Here is a 20,930-nt window from a genome sequence, read left to right as displayed (position 1 = left end):
TGGTGTCTTGATGCCTTGCTGCCTTGCTGCCTCTGACTTAGCATGTAATTTGGGAATGGACTACTGCTGATTGTTTAGCCAGTGGGATAACTGAGCTACATACAAGCATTAAAAGACTCTTAAAGAGAATGAGTCACATCAGCCCAGTATTTTGGAGTATGTGAATCAATATTTTGGGGGTTTGTGTTTGTTTTATTTCTGTGGTGAGGAGTGTGAAGTGAATACATTTATCTAACCATTTCTTGTAGACTAGTTTTACTCTTTCATTGCCCTGCATGATTTGAAAGCTTAATCTTGCACATTCTTCAAAGCATTGTCTTGCAATAAATCAAAACTCGTAGGGATGTAGCTATAGCTTATATCAGATCATAGAGCTAGTTTCCACTAAAGATGTCCTGTTCATTATGAAAACGGAGTACATGTTTTAGAAAAGGGGAGTCTGTATGTTATCTTTGGAGTGAGATGTAAGCACTTATTTACCAGTAAGTTAGGCAATGAGGTGGAGAGAGGTTGACAGAGTAATAGTGTGAAATACCACAAATTTTCAGCTTATAAATAGTTACAGGTCATGTTTTTGAGATCATGTTTTATCAGGTATCTCCTCCCACTGTCAGGCATGTGATTTATTTTTTGTTTCTGTTTTGGTTTGGTAGTGATATACCTGGTCAACAGATGAACTTGGTTCTCATGAAATCCTTGGATGTGTTGGAGGACTGCTGCTTTGACACCAGTCTGGAGTATAAGTGAGTTTCCTTTATTACTGATGATAATTAATTTTGAACTCTACCTTTTTAATTCACACTTTCTTCCTTAATTTTACACAAAAAAGTATAAGACTACAATAAGGAGACAACCTGTTCTGAGTACTTCCATATAATCACCAGCCAGGCAGGCTGGAAAGGCCCTTTGGAGGGCTACCTGCTCCTTAAAACAGAGTCAGTCACAGACTTGGTCTACATTGCTTAAGTTTTTACAGTCAAGCTTTGAAACTCCTAAGACAATTGCCACGAGACAACTAACATAGCATGGCACCATATTTCTTCCACAGCAGTCATTTCTCTTTTAAATCAGGGAAGGAGCCACAGTGTCTTGAGCAGCTGTGTGAGTGCATAAGGTTTTCTTTGATTTTGAGCATTACTCTGCCCAGCTCTTCCCTGTTCAAAAGAAACAAAAATAATTCCCATTTGCTTTTACCTTCCTTTCTCCAGTGCATTTTCTGAAAAGCTCTGAGGAGTCACAGCTGTGCACCATTGGGTTGTGAACCTGTATAGCTCAATGAGGATTTCTTTTGCCTTTTGAGTGGCACAGGGTGAGACAGACAGTACATAGGGACTGTACCAGCTGCATCCCTTTGTGATGCCTATTGCTGCTGTTTTGTGCAGACTGTTAGCTGGTGATCAAAGCCTCAGAGAAGACCCAAGCCAGACGTCTCTGGCGGCAAGAGGTTGCCAGAAGACTATGAAACAATTGCAAGCAAGAGAGGGAAGATTGAAGAGGGGACTTTTTTTTTTTTTGTGCTGGCTATGGTTTTTAAAGGTTATGAGGAAATTGGTGTCTAGTATGAGTTCTTTCTGCCAGCCAAGAAGAAATGTAAAGCTGTAAATGTTCCAGAGTTGTCCAAATTTTGCATTTCTACACTTGTAAACTGCTGTTCCAAAGGAAGGTCTTTTCCAGCCTTTTCATCCAATGTGACACAGGCATGGTTAGCTGTGAGGCATGAGCTTTTTCACCAGTGTTTCACCCCTGCTAAGACGATGATTTTCACTAAAAACAGGCTGACAGTGTTTTGGGCATAGGTCTGCTGAGCAGTGCAGGTGTGGGACTGTGCAGTGCAGCAGTGCACTGTTTGGGCTCAGGCTGCTCTCAGTGGAAGGCAGAACTCCCTGCAGCCTGATGCTCTGGCTGTAAAAGACTTAAAATGTGCTGCAAATTCTGAGATACCATGTAGATGAAATATACCTAAATACTAATTGTATGTAGCTCACAAATAAGGTAGCCAACTGAGAGCAATTGTTAGTTACAAAAAGAGGAGCAGAGAAGGTGAAGTTTTATTCTTGCTTTAGTCTCCAGTTACATTTTAGGGTTTTTTTTAACAGTGATTAACATAAAATACTATAGCTCTAATGAGAAATTCCATTTTCTTTCTATGTAGTTTTGTCAATAAGCAGTAGTGTAAACTTGAATTTAGAGCTCTTGTATATAAGCCATGTCCTTGTTTTGTTGGCTATTCATGAATTCAGATATACCAGTTACTTAAAAAGGTTTGTTTGATCTTTGCTGGAAAAAATTGCTACTCCCAAGACACCCCTCCATGTATTTTAGCCATGGTCAAGCATTCTTAATCCCCAGTTACTTTAAAACATTATCATAAGAATATGACTGAAGTTACTCTCAGATGTTTCTTTTTTACCTAGCTGAGTAAAAGCAGCAGGTCTTGCTATTTTTAAGTTGGATAGGAGAAGCTTAGAAGAATGTGTAAGATCCTAACCATTTTCATTTGACTATTTGCTGCTTGCTACAAGCAGCGTCAGAGAGATGTACAAGTGGGAAGAAACAATCATCTACAGATCAGAGCTATTGTGGATGTGTGCCAGCAAGAGATCATCTTTAGAGCAATAAGTGTCTGCTATGGTTAGTATCTCATGATGGAAGCCAGAACTGTTTGGAAGTTTTCTGATAAAACTGATGACTTGGAACTTGTTATGGGAGCACACATGCAGAATTTAATAAAAAATCTCTAGTTCAGAATGGAATTTCTGATAAAATCTGAAAAAGAGGAGGAGACTGTGGAGATGTTTGTGTCAGCTGCCCTATTAAATTATGTCCTTTGAAACGATGTTGTTGTTGTTGCAATTTTAAGTATCCTTAGCATCAAACAGTTAGTTATGCTGGATATGTCTGCCCTGATAAAGCTGCTCCACTGTAGTTAGTACATACAGGTTAGAATGTACACCTGACCATTCCTGTTAAGAAACACAGGTGAATGCCTTAATCTCTACAGCCATCTTAGCGGCTCTATGGCTTAATCACTAATTTCATTACTTTTACAAATGTAACAGCTCTTGGAGGAGTCTGACAACAGCAGATGCTAATACACCCAGTGAACCTGCAATTAGTGTGTTTAACTGGGATTTCCTAGTTTATACTATCAGGACAAATCACACACTGAAATTCGGATCCATACTTCCTTCATACTAGTTTATGGAGCTTGATGTTTGAGCTACTGGCTCTTCAGAGGCAAAAGGATTAATGAGTCTGTATGTGTAGGGCTTATTTTTAAATATAAATTTTCTTCTTACGCTCTTCTTTCACTGGTGTTTCCTGAAAAAGATGGGTGAAATAAAAACCATTTGCAAAACTGACTGTGGTAATAAATTATCTATAGGGCCAGTTATCAGGCAAGGCTAGAGGTCTTTTTTCCCACAAACTTTCTTGGGGTTTAAAGGGAGTTCAGAGCAGCCAAAGCATACTTAATCCTTTCTCTTTTGTTTTCTCTTAAAGCACTGGATGTATTTTAGGAGTAGGACTTGTTCTTTCATTTATGAGTCACAGTAGCCAAACAGAATCACGAGTGCATGTTTCTGCTTTATTGCGAAAACTCTGCAAATACCTGGACAGCAGTGAGGACCAAAGCAGAGGAGTCCAGGAGGTATGATCTATTTTATCACAAATTTTAAATCCTCCTTTTATTTTGTTGCCTCTCTTTAATAACTGTAGTCTTTTTGCTGAAACTTTTTATCTGTGGTAGTGGAAGGCTAGACTTGTACTTTTTCTTTCACAACATATGGGTTTATGTCTTCTGGGAAAAAACATAATAACAATGATAATAATGGCAATAATAAGAATAGAATAATGTGTAATGCTGTACAGATATTAAGAAACTGCCTGAAAAGATAATAGACATGATCTTTTAAAGGTCTTCTTTAATTGCTTAACCCTAAATTAAATTGTTGAAAGTTAGATCATGGGTAACTAAGGATATGAGTCTCATATACAGTTGTTTCTTACTCATCTGATCTACTAAAAGCAGACAACAAGTTACTCTCAGAGAGAACTTAAATGCTAATGCTTCCTCCTTCAATATGCCCTCTATATACTTCTTTGAAATTTGGTGTCACCAGCTAATGTGAATGTTGTAGTTGTGCTGTGGCACTATTTACTATTCTCTTTATGTTTTGGACACTTAAACTGGGCCCTGCATTTCAGGGAGTTTTTTCCCAGGATATGTCCTGTAAGTTTTAACATGGTCCAAGTACTTAGCCTGTAATTCTGCTGAGGTAAAACTTGAGAATGAGAACTGATGAAATTCAAATAGCTTACTACAGAAAACAAAAATCAGAGCAAGCAGGTGTTCTGCATGATAAAGCAACTCTGTCTTTACATGATTTATGTAAGCCTGGAGCAGCTGAGCAGTTGAGTTGCATAATCCTCTGTTTTTCCTACAGGAGTTAATAGAGATTGATAGTATTACTCTTTTCCCCCTGTTGGTAGTGCTCTGAAAGCTCTTTATTAAACATCTTCTTCAACAGAGTTCTGTTTTTTGGCAGTACATAATGTGTTGGGGTTTAGCCTTTTGCAGTTTATGGTGCATGTATTAAAATTACTTTCAGCTATGAAATAATTTATCTGTCCCCAGACATCTTCAAGTGCATTATTGAAGTTAAACTGAGTTTAATTGAGCAACTTCTGAGATGAAAGGCAGCAGCTGTTTAACACCATGAGACAGTTTGGGATTAAAAGCAAAACCTACCTTTTGCAATTAAAATTTGGGATTAAAAGCAAAACCTACCTTTTGGAATTAAAATTTCTGTAGGGATTTGTACAAATGAGTAAAATTTGGGCAGCACTCTAGGATGAATGCTACTGTATGAGATGCACAAGAGACTCTATCAGAGCTGTAAATGACTTGGATATAACCTGGTACTTCAGAAGTAATTTTGGCCTGCTGCAGCAAGAGGTACAATCTGCACATTACTTGCTACAGGTCAAATTGATGTCACTCCTGCACAGTAGGTGGGTGCTCTTTGCTTCCCTCAGAGTCATGTGTTCTGCTGCTTAACTTTGGTGGAGAGGAGGTTAAACACTTGGCACACTTTCTGTATTGGTAATTCTGACTTCACTTCCTTAATCTCTGTGGTTAAGGCAAGAGAATAGAAAAGCAATGTCGCTGGTGAATCCTTCTGCAAGGACAGAAGGCTGGTGTTGAGGGCTGTGTGTGAAGGACAGCGCTGCATGCTCATTTCCTGGCCTGGTGGGCCTGCTTGTGGTCCTGATGGGAGCACAGCATGGTGAATATGCTTACTGACCTCTGTGAAATCAGAAGTATTTCCAAGCTTTAGTTGTGTTTAACATTATTAACATCAATGAAGAATCTTTCAGAGAGGGAATAAATACCTGAAAGTATAAACTGAAAATGTTTACGTCTTCTCTATCGTGCTGGCACATTGTTCAATGTAACTGTTGCTACAGTGAGCTTGATTAGATCCTAGATAATGGAATAAAATTTTTTCCAGGTACTTGCCTATTCTGTGGCCTGTTCCTGTGTCTCTGGTTTCAGTGTTGGAATCATAGAAGCAGCTGAGGCTGAGAAGGCTATGAGCAAGCTACAGAACTTAGCAGAGAATAATCAGCAGGTAATAGTTCTGTATTTGGGCTTTGCTTCAGTTCTCTTTGTCTCTTTATCTATTTAATATTGGATATTGCTTTACCTGAACTGTAATTCAGTACAATTATATTGATCTACTTTTATCATTAACTAATGCTGAAGGTATTTTGCATACCATGCAATTACTAAGACTACCATTTGATTCATTAATGTGATTACCAGATAGTGAAATAAAAGCAAGTTGTATGTGTTTGATTGCATTTAGAAGAGCAGTTGTTTTGTTCGATGCCTTTAGTCCCTGTATCCTGCCATTTTTTCTCTTTTTTATAGCATATTTTTATAAATTCTTTTTCTTGGTGGGAAAATACATCAACTGTATGGTTCTGAATTTTTGCTTTCCCTTAACCACCAGACTGTGCATCAAAACCACAGCTTCCTCAAGATGTGTGTTTCATCCCTAGTGTACTAGGGTGTCCCTCAAATTGCCAAAAATAATCTCAATGTTTTAGTGCAAGTTCTTTTCTGGTTAAAGTTTGCTAGGAAATGAAGGAGCCAGGGGGAAGCAACCATTTTTTAATCAAAGCCTGCTAGTATATTTCATTAATCAGCTGTTCAGAATGTTTACCTGAAAATAGGAAGTCAGAGCTAAGTACCTGTGCTAGAGCTTTTTGTCTTCATATCAGAAAATCAGCTCTAAAACAAAGGTTCTATGTGCCAAAGATTTAGTCTCAAAATCCCATGTCACATGAAGTAAGGAATCATCAGGTATTCTAGACAAGGACATTACATCTAATTGTTGGGAAATAATAAATATGTAAGTAATATTACAATAACAAATGTATTTTTGTAAAATTATTTTTTAATAAGTTCTTTTCACCTTACAGACCTACAGTTTTGCTTTGGCTTTAGGTGCGATAGTACATGGATTGTCAGCTTATGGTCATGGGAAAGCTGAAGACCTGAGTAACAGACTAATGCCAGCCTGGATAAAAATTGTGCTTGCAGAGGTAAATGAGTTTGAATGCATGTTCTGGGTTCTGTACTTGTTTTATTGTTTTGGGGTTTTTTGCATAAGTGGGAAGAGAGGAGATGGGGAAGGGGTGGTGTGCAGTTTAAAATAAACAGTAGGAACATAATTTTCCTTGCTTCTGCAGGAATGATGCTAAGAAAAGTTATGACTATCTGAATATGCTGTTTGATTGATATTTGGAAGCAAGAGTATAACTCTGGGCTGTTTTCTAAAGGAAAAAAAAAATCCCTGTTTCTTTTCTACTTGGATAATTTATGAGAAATGCTTATCTCAATGAGGTCTTAATTTGGACATTTTCACTAATTTGGAACATAGCCCAAGGAAATAGTCTAGGTTATTAAGTGAAAATGTCTTGTGAAATCAGGTGCTGCTTGTCAAAACTAGAAAAAAGAAGGGTGATTATAGTTCCTTAGTCATTATAATAATTTCAGTTTCTCTGGAAAAGTTAGGTATTTCAAATCAGGCTCTAAATTTACACATTAAGGTTGCAGCTGAAGTTAATTATCAATAACAAAACTGGTTTTGAGTTGCATTGCACTGGTACATTTTGAGGAATATAGACAGTGCTAGGGACAAAAGTGATTTGTCAATCCATGATGCTTTCAGATTTAGAGGAGTGAGGAGAAGCTCCATATAAAGCTTTGATTCATCAAGAAAGGGATTAGTATTGTCTATCATGCTGGAGTCTGATCTGAAAAGGCTGTCGGGATTAGAGGTGTACTAGTGATAGTAGTTAGAGTTTCTAAGTTGGAAGAAACAAGCATTTTGTCCTATAATAGCGTTTTGTCTTCACATTGACTCGCTGGTCCTGATTTACACTTCTAGGGTTCTCCAACAATGGAGCGTCTGGCTGCTGTCAGTGGGCTGGTTGCACTGGTGGGCTCTGAAGGAGGCATGATACAGGTGAGAATATGCAAGCAAATGTAACCTTAATCTCATGGAGAAATTTGACTAGAAGGCGATATGGGGTGCATCTTCCCCGTTCCTACAGCAATGGCTGTAAACAAGGACATCACAATTTTGCAATAATTCATGCTGGGTACGAAACAAGCAATATTGAATTGCTGCTTATAAAATGGGGCTTATTCAATTTTGCCATCATATGGCCCATATGCAATGCCACTGAATAAAATTTACAGCCATATAGCTTTCGCCTTTTCTCTCTCCCACTCCCCAGAGAAAGGCATGGGTGCAAATGTAATCTGTTTCCAGAATTTTTTCTCTGTTCTTTTTTTTACCTCTTAAAAATTAATCTTTTTTTCTTTTTTCTCTTGCAGCTGAAATCTGAGAGCATTCAATCCTCACAGTTTCAAAGTAAGCTGAATGAAGTGATCAGAACCCTTACACAGGTAATGGTTTCCTCCTTTGGATAATGCACTAGCATACCTTCACACCTTGCACAACCAAGCCAAGTCTGTTGGAAAGAAACTGTGTAAAGTTTGTGTCCAGCTTGAATAAGGCAGTGTAGGAAATTTTTTCTAACTAGTGGTTTATTGTCTCAACAGATAATTAGTTTCTCAGAGCAGATTGGTCTTCAGACAAATGCAGTGAGACTTCTGGGACGTCTTCACATGTCCTGTTTGTCTTCTACCCAGAACAGGGCATCTGGTATGATGCTTTATTACTGCTTCATAAAGAACATGTCAAAATAGCACATCACTATAAGGACAGTGAAAGACACATTAGATAATACAAGTTAGACATTGCAGCCCTTTGATATGTGATATAACAGCCTTTAAATCAGAGAGCTCATAGTCCTGTGTGCCTTAAGATTGGAACATGAAGCAGGAATCAGTGTGCTGAATAGGATCCTCCCACATCTGCTTTTAGTTGCAGTGTGAAAGTAAGGTACTAAATTGTTCTAGTGAAACTTGTATATTGCTTCTTTATTTTTTTATAGGATAAACTGTAAACAGGTGTCACAGATCCTATGGCATGTGTATTTGACATCTACTCTGTGCCTTTTAGAAGTGATTAATCTACTATTTTGTTTTAGCAGTTCCATTGTCTAAAAAAATCAATACTTAAAAGCTGGTCTATAACAAGACCAAGCTGACTTTTTTAAACTATTTTTCTAGAACAGGTATTCCATGGTTAGCTGAAATTAAAAAAAACTAGCATTCTGTGCCCTTTCAGGGAAGCTGATATATCACTAATTTCAAATATTGTTTCAATATCCATTGGTAAAATAAAGGCTGGATAATTAATCATTAATGAAATACCAGTAACAAGCACAAACTAATGAAGATGAAGCTGTTCACTTTGGTGTGAAGTAACTGGGAACCAAAAATAAAAAATGTAGATGAACATCACAGAGAAAAGTCTCTCAAAGTTTCTGCTTTTATGTATGCCTGCATGCATACATGCCTAAGATTAGATAGATATGGAATGTCTCTGCTGCATTAAACTTCCTAAAATTTTGAAGCGCTCCCTTTCAAAGCCAAACTTGCAGTGCCCAATATATTTTAAGGAAGTTCTTATCCCTGGCTTTTCAGTTGACCTGTGAATTTGTTTTTTCAGATCTGGCACTTCTCACCACCAGAAATGTTTAGCTTGCCTTAAAGGTGAAAAGGCCAATACATCTATCAATCCTGTGGTCTAAATACCTACAGAATGAGTTAGCTCAAGCATAGCTCAATTTGGCCTTTAAATTTACATGGGAGCAGAAGGTTATAATTTTTGCTGGTGATGTTTTAGAATATAACAGTCTTTTTACCTTCACAGTTCCTCCAGATTTTAGCTACTTACCTGTAAACAGCTTTATCAGAGCAGCCATTGACTTTGCCATTGAAAGTGGAAAGAAAGGTAAGGTTCAAACTACAGTATTTCTCTGGGAAATTTGATACAGCTATAAATGGTGACCTTAAACACTTGCTTTTATTTGCTAAGAGATCTTTTCTGAGTACAAATTTGAATTTCACTAATGCAAGATATTTAAAATAGAAATGTAATTACAGTCAGAAAGATAAGGTAATAATGTGTAGTTAGGACTTCAGTTTTCTCCACCTAATTTTTGACTTTTAAAATCCTTTTCCCTTCCCTCTCTGCTGGTGAGATGATGTTTCTTCCCAGTGAGAAGGAAAGTCACATCATTTTAAGTGTTAGCCTGTATGCTCAGTTAATATTCCGTCATCTGACCGACTTTTTGCTGTCCCTTATTTCAGTGATTTTTGGTTAAGATTCTCTGTAACAGAGTGGTATTGAACAGATTACTGCTGTGGCAGATGCAAAGAAGCCTGAAGAAAGTATGGTCTTACATGAGGAAGCCTGGTAAAAGAGAGATGTTTTGGAATAGTCTTAAGGAAGATAGAGAAGATTATTACATGCTATATACTACGAGTATGTACTACATTACTACATACTGTGTGGAGCTATGGGAGCTCACTGCTCTTCTATGAAGCAAGCTTTGCTTTAAATGGAGGTTAAAATGCCCATGTTTTGATTCCAGGAGGACTGTGTTAACTTATGTTGACATAATACAGTATCTAGCAAAGGTTAGCACCTATCTGACTGTTCTTTTGGCCTGCATTTGCAAGATGAGGAAAGAAAGCAGTGTCAGAAAACTTTGGTGTTCTCCCTGTAAGAAATGCAAAAATAATACCTTACTAGATGAGGAATATCTGTAATTAACTTGTAAATTGACTCAAGAACAAGGGATCAGAAAGTTTCTATTTATTAGTAGCAAAAAGCCATTTTTACAGGAGATTAAAACTGTAACTGTTCATTATAAATTAAATGGTTAATTCTCAGTTGCAAAAGGAAGTGATTAGTATTTTGTAACAGTTTTCATTACTACAGCTCGAACTACAGTGCAGTGTTCACATTTTTTTTGCTGAGCTTTTCATCCAAATACGTGTGTATAAAATTAAGACTGAATCTTCTATTCTAGGCCCTGAATCTGTCCCAGCTGAGCTGGTGAAAGTAGCACTGGCACCCATTGCATTAGTTGGAGAAAGCCATCAGTATCCACCTGTAAACTGGGCATCCATTCTTTCTCCTTTGATGAGGCTGGACTTTGGTAAGAGCAGTAGTTTTCTATTAAAACTTGTATTTGTCACAAGAGCTATTTACTAATGCAGCTTTCACAAACTTTGGAGCCCTCTTCAGGACTTGAAGTTAATGCAGTGGTTAGTTTTATTATGCTTTCAAAACTGACTTTTTAGTGTTTGCAAGTATATATTTGTCATCACCATGTGGACACTAACTGAAGAAAAACTGAAGAAGATCAGAGCTGAGAAGTTCCCTAAAACATTAGTGAAAGTGGCCTGAATATTTCATTTGAACTATTTGCATAAGAGCCTGTCATAAAACTTAACTAATTGCATCCTGTTTTCAGTACATGCTAAATGTGTGGTCTAATGCCCATGTCAGAGCCTGCATGCAATTTTTCCACATATTTGAACTGTTTGGTAGTTTATCTGGCTATTACTAGTTTGAAATACACTTTCTACTAAATTACACTGGGTGATAATTTTCAAAACAATGGAAACAATTTTCTGTATGGAGGTTTGCAGTTCTTATGAAGAGCTTAAACTTATTAAATATCTGGAGGTTTTTTTTATTCCTGCTTTTCACTTAGGAGTCTTAATTTTGTAAATCAGGGAATTTGAAGAGGAAACAGTACATGTGTTTTGTGGCTGGTTTTAGATTTCAGACAGCATTGCAGTCCAAGAATATTGACTCATTTTTCCTTCTGTGGATTAAATCTTAACTTTATTTGGCAAGGAGGGGCTTTTTTTTAATTTTTGCTTTTCTTAACATTCTTAACATTTTTGTTCCTGAGTGAATTGAAATAACTTGAACAAATGCTGATATTTCATGCTGAAAGTACATGAGTGGAAAGAGGAGTCTTCTAACATGTCTATGTTAAAAGCTTTAAGTAGGATTTTGGGAAAAATAAGTTGTAATGTAGTGCTCTAGTAGAACAATTATTTTATGATTTGAGAACAAATTTAAAGGGAAAATAATTTCTTTGTAACTTAGTTTGTTTTCTTGTGTTTTAGGTCATGAGGTAAAACATCTCTGCCTTGAACTGGCTGTGACGCAGGCCCAGTCATCTCAAAATGCAGCAATGCTTTTAGGGATGTGGGTGGCACCTCCCCTTGTCTACAGTCTCAGTGTACGTAAGTCAGAAAACTTGTGGGAGCTCAGCACCTCTTTCATATAAAATTCCTCAGTGACAATGTTTAGGCTGTCTCACCAGAAAAGGATTACTGGGTTCAGAATTCTTCAGAAATACCGTTTAGTGAGTATTTGTAGTGAGAGAAAGGTTAATTCTGGGGCCTTGAAATTCAAGGCAGACTTAAGACCTGCTACACTGATTTTACTTTACTGCTTAAGACCTTTTTACTCTCTCTCGTTTCATGGTGTAGTGCTGATAACCTGGAGACATCAATCATGGCATGTAGGGAGAAAAAGTATATTATTGTACCAGCTGATAGCCTTAAAAAAAAGGTCTACCCTAATCTGTCCAAAAGCTTACCTGCTTTTTCTAGCAAAGTCTCTTGATCTAACTAGTAAAAAAAGCTGTGCCTTGAAAACCTTGCCTTACTTTTGTACATACCCAACAGATTAACCTACAGTATATTCAGATTTGGTCTTATCCTTCACTGCTGTTCTTTTCTTCTGGAATTAAAGTGTGGATTCCATAGTACAATATGTAAAACTCCCTGAATCCCACAGAACACTTGCCTGCAAATTTCTGTCATCTTACACAAGTTCAGGAGCAGATTCGTGACAATTCTCAGAAAATTGTTTGTTTCTGTGAAGTCTTCAAGGAGTGTTTTTTGTTTTAATTCTTTAGTCAGATATGCAAACATTTGCTGTCAGTTCTAAGGAATGTAATTGGTAAGGTACCAAAAAAAGATTTTATTTCTGACTACCACTTTTCCAGTTGCACTGGGAATTTGAGGTCACAAAATAAGGTGAACCACAGAGTATGTAATCTCTGCATTTCATAGAGGTTATTCATCCTTCTCCACTAGCTAGCAGCATTAATGGTTCTGTGGTTATCATACTTCTGTCCTTGACTGCCTGGACATTCTGTATGCTTTGAGTAGAAATGCAGTGGGCACCATGTAATAAAATTGCTCTGTCTGTATGGACATGTGATGTCTAGGGTTCATTGAAGGTAAGTTCTTCAGTTTTTAATGAAAACCGAATATCGACATGTTTGAACTGTTTTTAATTCAAAAATTCATCAAAAAAGGGAAGAAGAAAAGAATGGATAAATATTTTTTAATATTTTATAAGCTTTTATAAGGCCACTCCTCTTATAATTTTATCCAACAATAGTTCAAGGTCAGTGAACAGCTAGATTTTGAAACTGAGCAAAAATTTTTCCTTTCCAGATGAAAACTCAGAAATACCTGTTCATGTCCCTGTCCCTGTGGATGCAACATGTTGCAGAAGACAAACTACAGTCTTTTACCAAAGTGCTTCTGATACAACAATTTGAAATGAGGAATCACAGAAAAAGCCCAGAAGCTTGCCAGTGTGTTCTACAGGGGCTCCTCCAGGCAATGAAACTTCCCAATCCTGCCCAGTTTTGCTGGAGCATTTTGTGTCAGGCTGTGGAGAAAATATATGAGCTTCTTCCAAATGAGGTTCAGGTAAGGAGTATGTATGAGATGTGTGAACTAACTAACTATAGTTAGGTGGTTTTTTTAATGATTGGAAGTCACATCTTTTCACACTGATGGATCAGATTCAAGACATGAATTAGATGTACAATTTTTAATGATAATAGTTGAAATAGCAGCATAATTTCAATGTAAGTTACTTTTGGTTATTTTCAAATGTGACATTGTGAAACCAGTCTAATGTGCACTCCTCCCTCAAACGATTCAGTAAGGGAAAAATACAGTATTAGTACTGAAATAAATGTTACTGAAAGAGAAGAAGTGAACAGTGAGAAGGCTTTTTCCCACAGAAAATTCAGCTTCTCACAGTGATTTAAAGAAACTATTTAGCTACAGAAGATACATCCAAAGAATGGCACTTTGCCATTAAAATAAAATAAACTCTTTGAAAGTATTCAAATACCATTATTCTTGTAGATTGATGTACATTGAATTCCCCAGCAAATAAAGAATTTCTAAAATAGATTAAGTTAAGTGAAGCTAGAGGATAGATTAATTATTCATCATTAACAAGTTTCTAAACTCATCAATTTTGATAATGAAGAAAGCCAGAAACAGGCATTTAGGCATGCATTTATTTTTCTGCTTACAGAGAGGTGAACTGGAGATGTATATCGATGTAGCAAGATGTATTTCGGAAATGGCCGATTCAGAGATCAATCGCATTGTCCAGATCTCCAAGGTAACTGTGTTTTAATTCTGCTTTTATCACCAGATCATGTGAAACAAGCCACCTTGTCATTTTTGTTGTCACCAGACTATTTTAGTTCATTGGGAGCATTTAATTGTTTTATCTGACATGTAGGTAAGAGTGTCCTGGATCTAATCTGCAGGAAGTAGAGATACGTGAGAAGAATTCATATCCCAAACTTTCTCAAAGTAACTGAAATACTCATGATTACACCTGGGAGGTTTGAACCAGAGAGTCTTAACTAACTTGGTCAGGTAGGGGTTGGCCTCTTCTCTCAGGCAACCAGTCCCAGACAGGATGAGAAGACACAGTCTTAACCTGTGCCAGGATAGGTTTAGGCTGGACATTAGGAAGCATTTTTTCACAGAAAACATGATTAGACCTTAGCATGAGAATGTCACACCAGGGAGATGGTGGGGACATTGTTGCTGGAGGTATTTAAGGAAAGACTGGATGTGGCAGTCAGTGCCAGATCCAGTTGACATCCAACATACCATATGTTGGACTTGATAATCTCATATGTCTTTTCCAACCTAACTGATTCTGTGATTCTGGGAATTACTTCTATTAGCAGAACAGGAATGGTATTGTGCTGGTTTTGAACATTAATCCTATCAAAACATGGGGGCAGGGTCTGTTTCTGTTGCAGGCGTGACAGGGGAATCACAGAATTTTACTTCGGTGGAAGCTGATGTGAGCCTGACTAGAAATGAGTAAATATAATTCTAGTGGATGCATTGGCAATTTGGCCAGCACTAAACCCATCACAGATACGAACCAGAGTGGTGTTATATCTTCTAAATCTCAGACCAATGATGCAAACAGCAGATTGCAGTCCTCTGGTTAATACACGCACCTGCTTGAAATTGGACTGTAAATGCATCCTGGTGACTAGCTGTCCTTGAACTGGTGGATCTGTGCTTCTGTTAAAAATGTGAAATAATTGACTGAAAAACCTTTCATTCTTGGCTTCATGTTCTATATTTACATTCACTCAGAATGTTTCCTGGTGGACAAGATGACTGAGGATGATAATGGAATAAAAAAGCTTTCATCTTGTAGTTCACCAGTGGAATCAATTAGCAGTGGAATTCTTAGCAGCTGAAATGCTAAGGAAATGTCCTGCGTGGAAGAACTTGATGCTTTCAGATCAAGATTTAAAAACAAGCATATGTGACGTAAAGCCCCCTGTTCTGTTTGCTGTCCGATTCTCTAGAGCATTAAGCATTCAAATAGGTTTTGGAAGCTGAACTGTCATTTCCTTATATTGTTCAGTTTTTTTTTTTCACATTGGAAACATCATTTAAGAAAACCTTTTTGTCACTACAGTATATCTGTCTTGCAAGAAGATTTAAGTGTCCAGAACTATTAAGCTGGTTCATTCCATTTGGAAGGGGAATGTAAAATTTAAAGCAGTATGAAAACAAGCTGTACTGAGTTACATTTTGCTGGACTGTTTCAAACAGTGTAAAGTTCAAGTAATATGTACAGTCTTCTGTTTAATAATGTGTCTTGAGGAGAATGGAAACTACTAGTTATTCAAAGAGTTTCTTATATTTTTATAAAGAGGAATTCAAAATTTACTGTTCCCACAAGAAATGTATCTTTCAATGTAACATGTTTTTTATTGCATTTGCAGAACAATATAGAGAAGGCCACGTTCATGAAAGTGTATTTAGTTTCTCAAGGGAGATTGCCTCTGACAAACTTGAGTGCCATGCTTGATATTGTGGCAGGATATCAACAGAAAGAAAATATTTTATGGATGTTCTTGCATAGTTTCTATCATGCTCGTATTGTGAGGCATGAAAATACAGGTAAGATTAGGCTTAAGGAAAAATCAACAATTAACAGGTAAATTAGCAGTTAACAGGTATTTATGAATCTACACTGATTCTTTTAAAATAATTTTGAGATGGTTTCATCAAAGTGTTTCCAAATTTTTCCATATTAGAAACTGCTGTCTTCAGAAATCTTGTACTATTCAAATACTTGAATAAAACTTTGCTTTTATGTTTTCCTCCAGTTACTTCTTTTTCTGTGGTCCAGCTATAAGTCATTTGTCTCATCAGTGTAGTTTACAGACCAGAGTCTTAACTAGATCTGTGTCTCCCACTCTTTTTAGGGTAGTGTTACAGATGTACATAGTATATCAGAGACCTCTTAATAGTGCAACTCTGCTAACCTTCTGACCTAAAATCTGATTTACTGGTATGTGACACAGAAGGTGGGGGGATGTTCCCATGAGACTGGCTGAACTAGGGAGATAACTTACTTTCCTGAACTCTTTGCACTGATTTAACACAGGAAATAAATTTCCCTTTCTGCCTCTTCAAAACTATACCAGATAGTCATCTGGTGGGTTAATGATTTGGGATGGCTCAGCTGTGGGTCTGAAAAGCATAAGGGCTGATGCAAGAGAAGTAGGAGAATCACACAGGAAGATAAAGAAGGAAGAAACAAGAACAGAAAGACACAAGAATGAGGTCTCATTTTCATGGCAGAAAGGTTTTTGTCTGCCTGTGTTCACTGAACAACTTCAAAGCATTATATTGCCAGATGCCTTAGTTGCCAGCTGTGTTTGAAGAACTTCAAAGAGTAGTGAGCTTTAATTGAATGAAGTGAGGATTCTTCGGGTAAAAGAGCAGAGAGCATGAAAGGGGGCACTTGTAAAGATTATGTGGACATAATAACGTATGATGTAATTTGGTCTTGGTGGTGAGCATGGTTATTAGTTTATAGGAGATAGAACAGATTATGGATAGCAGAACCTGAACCAATAAAATGTCTTCCATCCTTGAGATAAATTGAGGGCTGATTTTATTTGCATGCCTTGACTGTATTTTACTGACCCTCTCAACACTGAAGGACCTTTTTCACAGTACTTTGTACATTGAATGAGGCTTTAGGATTCTGTAGCAGCCATATCATTGATTCATGGATCATGCAGATTGCTATTATGTCAAATAATTCTCACTCAGACTTACTTTTTCTGTGTGTTCAGTGTGTTGCCTGCACTACAAGCAGAGTTTCTGTACTATTTAAGGGCCTGTATGTTTTCTGTCAGTGGCGGAATTAATCAAATGTGATAGTGGTGTTGATGATCTGTGTACTTCTACAGTTGGTACTTTCTTGCTATGGTGATTTTCTTGTGCTTGCTTTTTAATGAAAAGCAGTGCATTCTAGTGTTTGGCATGAGTAAGTGTTCCTATTCTTTTTTCTAGGAGTTCTGAAAAGAATGGACTGGCTGTTAGACCTGATGGGCTACATCAGAAATGTAGCATACAAATCAATACCCTTACAAAATGTTGATCTGAAAGAGGTAATGCTATGAAAATTATTTGGAGCAAGAAGGGGGTTCTACTATAGTCTAAATTTTTCCTCAGTAATAAGTATTATTCCCCATGCTTCTGTATTTTAGAAGATTGATCTTACCACCACAGAGAAAATAGTCACAATTTTTGTGAATTAATGTGTATTTAAAACTCTTACTTTAAAATAACCTTTACATTTAAGTTATGATAGAACCTAAAGGCAACTAAAGGAAATAATTACTTCAAATTTACTGAATTTAGAACAATTGAAGGAAAATATTGAATTCACTAGTAGAACTAGGCAGGTCAGAATTGTGTAGCTTCTTGTTCTGGGAGGGCTTGGAGAGTTTTAGAGAAATAATATTCAGCTGTTTAAGTCTGCTGTTTGAGACATAAAATAAGCTTCTACTTACATGAGGAAGGCATTCATTACATTGCTGCAATATTTCTCAACCATTTATAGCACCACAAGGATGACCATCTCTGATTTCCCTCAGCAGTCAGGCTGCTGTGAAAAAGTTATTTCACCATTTTAAGTGAATTGTGGATCAGCTTTAATCTAAAAGATGATTTTAGAAGAGTGTGATTTTTACTTTTCTTTCTGTAGACAATTTATTTTAGTTTGAATTTAGAAAGAAGCTTATGCTCTTCAAAGCATATAAGGATATTAAGAACATTTTAGTTCTTGCATTTTGAATTTTACCTGAATTTTTAGATTACTGTTTTTAAGAGCAAATCACCATCTGGGTTTTGGTCTTGGGTTTTTAGTTGGTTTCTTTTTTAGAGTGTTTGTTTGTATGTTTGTTTGTTTGTTTGTTTGTTTGTTTGTTTGTTTGTTTTGGTGGGGTTGTAATTTTTTTTCTCCTTCTGCATTATTAATTTAATAACATGTGGTTTTGCCTTTTTCCTGTTTAGTGCATCGATTTCCTCATGTGGCTGTTTGCAGCTTCTGTGTTGGCCTGGGCTGATCATGGTGCACCGTTACTGCTTGGCCTCACTGCTGACTGGTCATTGTGGAAACACCGGATGGTATCACCAGAATTACCTGAGGAACACATTGGCAAGCACCCCACTGACAAGTTTGCTGTGCAAGAGGCTCTCACTCTCCTTCCAAGTAGCCTTTCCCTTTTGCTGGCTAAAGAACCATGGAAAGAACAAACACAGAAGGTACAATTGCATGTAGTGGTAAGCACTTTACATGAGAAAACGCCACATTTTTAGTAGTCACCTTGGATCGTAGATAGAGCAGTTATTTCCTCTACATTTTATTGCATCTCAATTGTGATCTCACTTGATTTTTAATCAGATAAGAAAGTAGTTTCTCAAGTAATATTTGAGAGTTGCAAAAATAATATAAAATTCCAAAGCTGGGTATCAAACTCTTAAGGAAATAAGGGAGAAGAGAGTTGGGAGCTGCTGGTAGCAAGTCATTGTTTTAAACGCTGAAAGAAGGATCTTCTGCAGTTGGACACACCACACTGTAAATTCAGAGTAATCAAAAAATTTTCTGTGAAGTTTGCAGTGTGTATCATTTATTTTGAAGTATGAGTTGAAAGTAAATGTGGAAAATTGTGCCTAATTTGGTAAACCTAATGTGCAATGCATGCAGTTGCTGTATGTGGAAGTACTGTACTCATCTGTAGATTAATAGTTAGCTGTTTTGTGTAAACTGGAATCTGTTGAGGACTGGTTTCTCTGAGTATGCTTGTGTGCTGAAAGTTACCACTGAAGTCAGAATTCAGAATGTGGGAGGAATGCAGGGGTGAGCTGTTAGTATGCAAGAGCCTAATTAGGTTTTAGGGAAGAATGTGAGGCCTTGCCCTGAAAATCATCCTTTTGAGTTTAAATACCATATTGTCATCCAGGCACCCTGCACTGCCAATAAAAAAATAACAAAAAATGAGAGAGGTCAAAAGAGGAACAAAGGCAATGAGAGTTCTGAAGGATTTGCAGTAAAACATTTGGACACAAGACTGATAAGAAAGAATTATATAAATAGGTTAAAGGTATGAACAGACAAGATGGAGGGAAGCTATTTAGTGTGCCTTTTTCTTACAAAGAATTATTGCTGAGATAATGAGAAGGAACAAAGGGAGTTTCAGATTCAGCTATGGGAAGAATTGCATTGACAGGGACATGTACTCCAGGGTGTTTTGTTTACTTTGGACAGAAGCTTCATTGGCCTCTCTCTCTGATTAGGTAACTGAATTTAGCAGAAATCAAATGTCTGTCAAACTGAAAATAATTGTTATGTTCTGATACAGAGGCTCTTTTAATTCAGACTTTTTTTTTTTATATATTTCAATCTTCAGTTTCTTGACTGGCTGATCAATATGATGGAATGTCCTAAGGAAGCATTATCAAAATCTTCCATGGACCTGCTAAAAGGTAATATATTTTTAATTGGGTCCTTATTTTTCCGTAACTGTCAGTACAAATCAAAATGCAGTTGTTATAAGGAGTGAGATTTTGTCTTTGAGGTAATTGTCACAGGTAAGCTGACATTCTTGTATGTAACACCTTACATTTGCTGTCTCATCTGCTTATGCTTATGATGTAGCACTTGGGGTCCAAAGGACCTAGAGGTACCTCTAGTGCATCAGGTCATTTAATTGATAGATCTGTCTGTTGTTTTTGAAGTTACCCTTAAATTAAGATGCAACATACTACTGGGAAATGCTCCAGTACTGGAATACAAATCACATAACTTAGGTGGAAGTAAAAACTGCACTGTGTGGAAGGGATAGGAGGTGAACTAGGGCAGCCTAGTAGAAGAGTCTGAGAAAAAAGGAAAGAGAAATGAGGGTTGCTGAAAAGATATAGGAAAAGAAAGATGGAAAGTAGACAATATGTTGAATTGTGGTGGGAGCTGTAGCCCTAGCATGCATCCCGTTGCTTACTTACATATGCAGGGTCTTATCAAGTCATTTTAAGAGGACAGTACAAATATTCTCAAGTGAAGTAAGTGCATTTGTGCTTCTTTCCATGAACATAATGCACTTCCTTTGGACCATCTGATTTGTTGGACGTAAACAAGGCTTCTTGAAATCCAGTTTTAAGTTATTTGCATTTTTAGGATAATTACCCTTGTTTTGATGTCTGCAGTCTTTAGTCACTCTTTGGTAAATTCCTAAATGTCTGCTAATCTGCACCAGAAGCAATGCTAAAAGCTGTTGGAGAACCTCCTGTGTATATCAAAATGTTCTGATATTCATCATATATTCTCAGTATGCCCTCAGAGATAAATCACTGTTCCCCTTGAGCTTTCCATTGTTTTTTTCCTTTTAATACTAGAACATGAAACTTCTATCTGAATAACTAGACTGTGACTAGGTTGGTTACTGGATTTTGTCTAAAAGCATGATCCTTTCAAATTGAATTAAAGAATCATTGAGTTGCATTTCCAATCAGTGAATTGCACAGAGGACTTAAGACTTTGTGCTTCTGTTGTTCCCAGTGCCTCCTAAATCCTGGCTTGCATTATTGCTCGTTGAATTTGAACTTTCTGCAATGTTGTTTGATCTGTGTGACTAAGGTGATAGACTAATTAGAAGATGGTGTGATATGATTTCAGTAGGAGACATGCCACAAAGCAGAGGAAGGACCTAGCACATCACCACAAGTGAAAGAATAATGAAGAGTCAGTAAA

The 20,930-nt window shown here is 37.0% G+C and overlaps 1 protein-coding gene across 3 annotated transcripts in view; it reads left to right on the top strand.

Annotated features, from left to right (window-relative positions):
- Window positions 1–20,930, top strand: part of FOCAD (focadhesin) — a 92,962-nt gene that overhangs the window by 71,175 nt on the left and 857 nt on the right. For 2 of the 3 annotated variants that reach the window (XM_062512831.1, XM_062512830.1), the window contains 16 exons: window positions 654–743; window positions 3,502–3,649; window positions 5,514–5,633; window positions 6,490–6,612; window positions 7,461–7,538; window positions 7,913–7,984; window positions 8,141–8,243; window positions 9,360–9,440; window positions 10,525–10,653; window positions 11,639–11,754; window positions 12,986–13,246; window positions 13,869–13,958; window positions 15,607–15,784; window positions 17,192–17,289; window positions 18,197–18,448; window positions 19,594–19,669. In XM_062512831.1, the coding sequence (XP_062368815.1) occupies window positions 654–743; window positions 3,502–3,649; window positions 5,514–5,633; window positions 6,490–6,612; window positions 7,461–7,538; window positions 7,913–7,984; window positions 8,141–8,243; window positions 9,360–9,440; window positions 10,525–10,653; window positions 11,639–11,754; window positions 12,986–13,246; window positions 13,869–13,958; window positions 15,607–15,784; window positions 17,192–17,289; window positions 18,197–18,448; window positions 19,594–19,669 (2,015 nt within the window). Of the gene's footprint in view, window positions 1–653; window positions 744–3,501; window positions 3,650–5,513; window positions 5,634–6,489; window positions 6,613–7,460; window positions 7,539–7,912; window positions 7,985–8,140; window positions 8,244–9,359; window positions 9,441–10,524; window positions 10,654–11,638; window positions 11,755–12,985; window positions 13,247–13,868; window positions 13,959–15,606; window positions 15,785–17,191; window positions 17,290–18,196; window positions 18,449–19,593; window positions 19,670–20,930 lie in introns of those variants that run through there. The other variant, XR_009934140.1, reaches the window with a different exon arrangement.

Source organism: Cinclus cinclus, chromosome Z (assembly GCF_963662255.1).
Source record: "Cinclus cinclus chromosome Z, bCinCin1.1, whole genome shotgun sequence".
NCBI lineage: Eukaryota > Metazoa > Chordata > Aves > Passeriformes > Cinclidae > Cinclus > Cinclus cinclus.
This window is presented reverse-complemented; position numbering and strand designations above follow the sequence as displayed.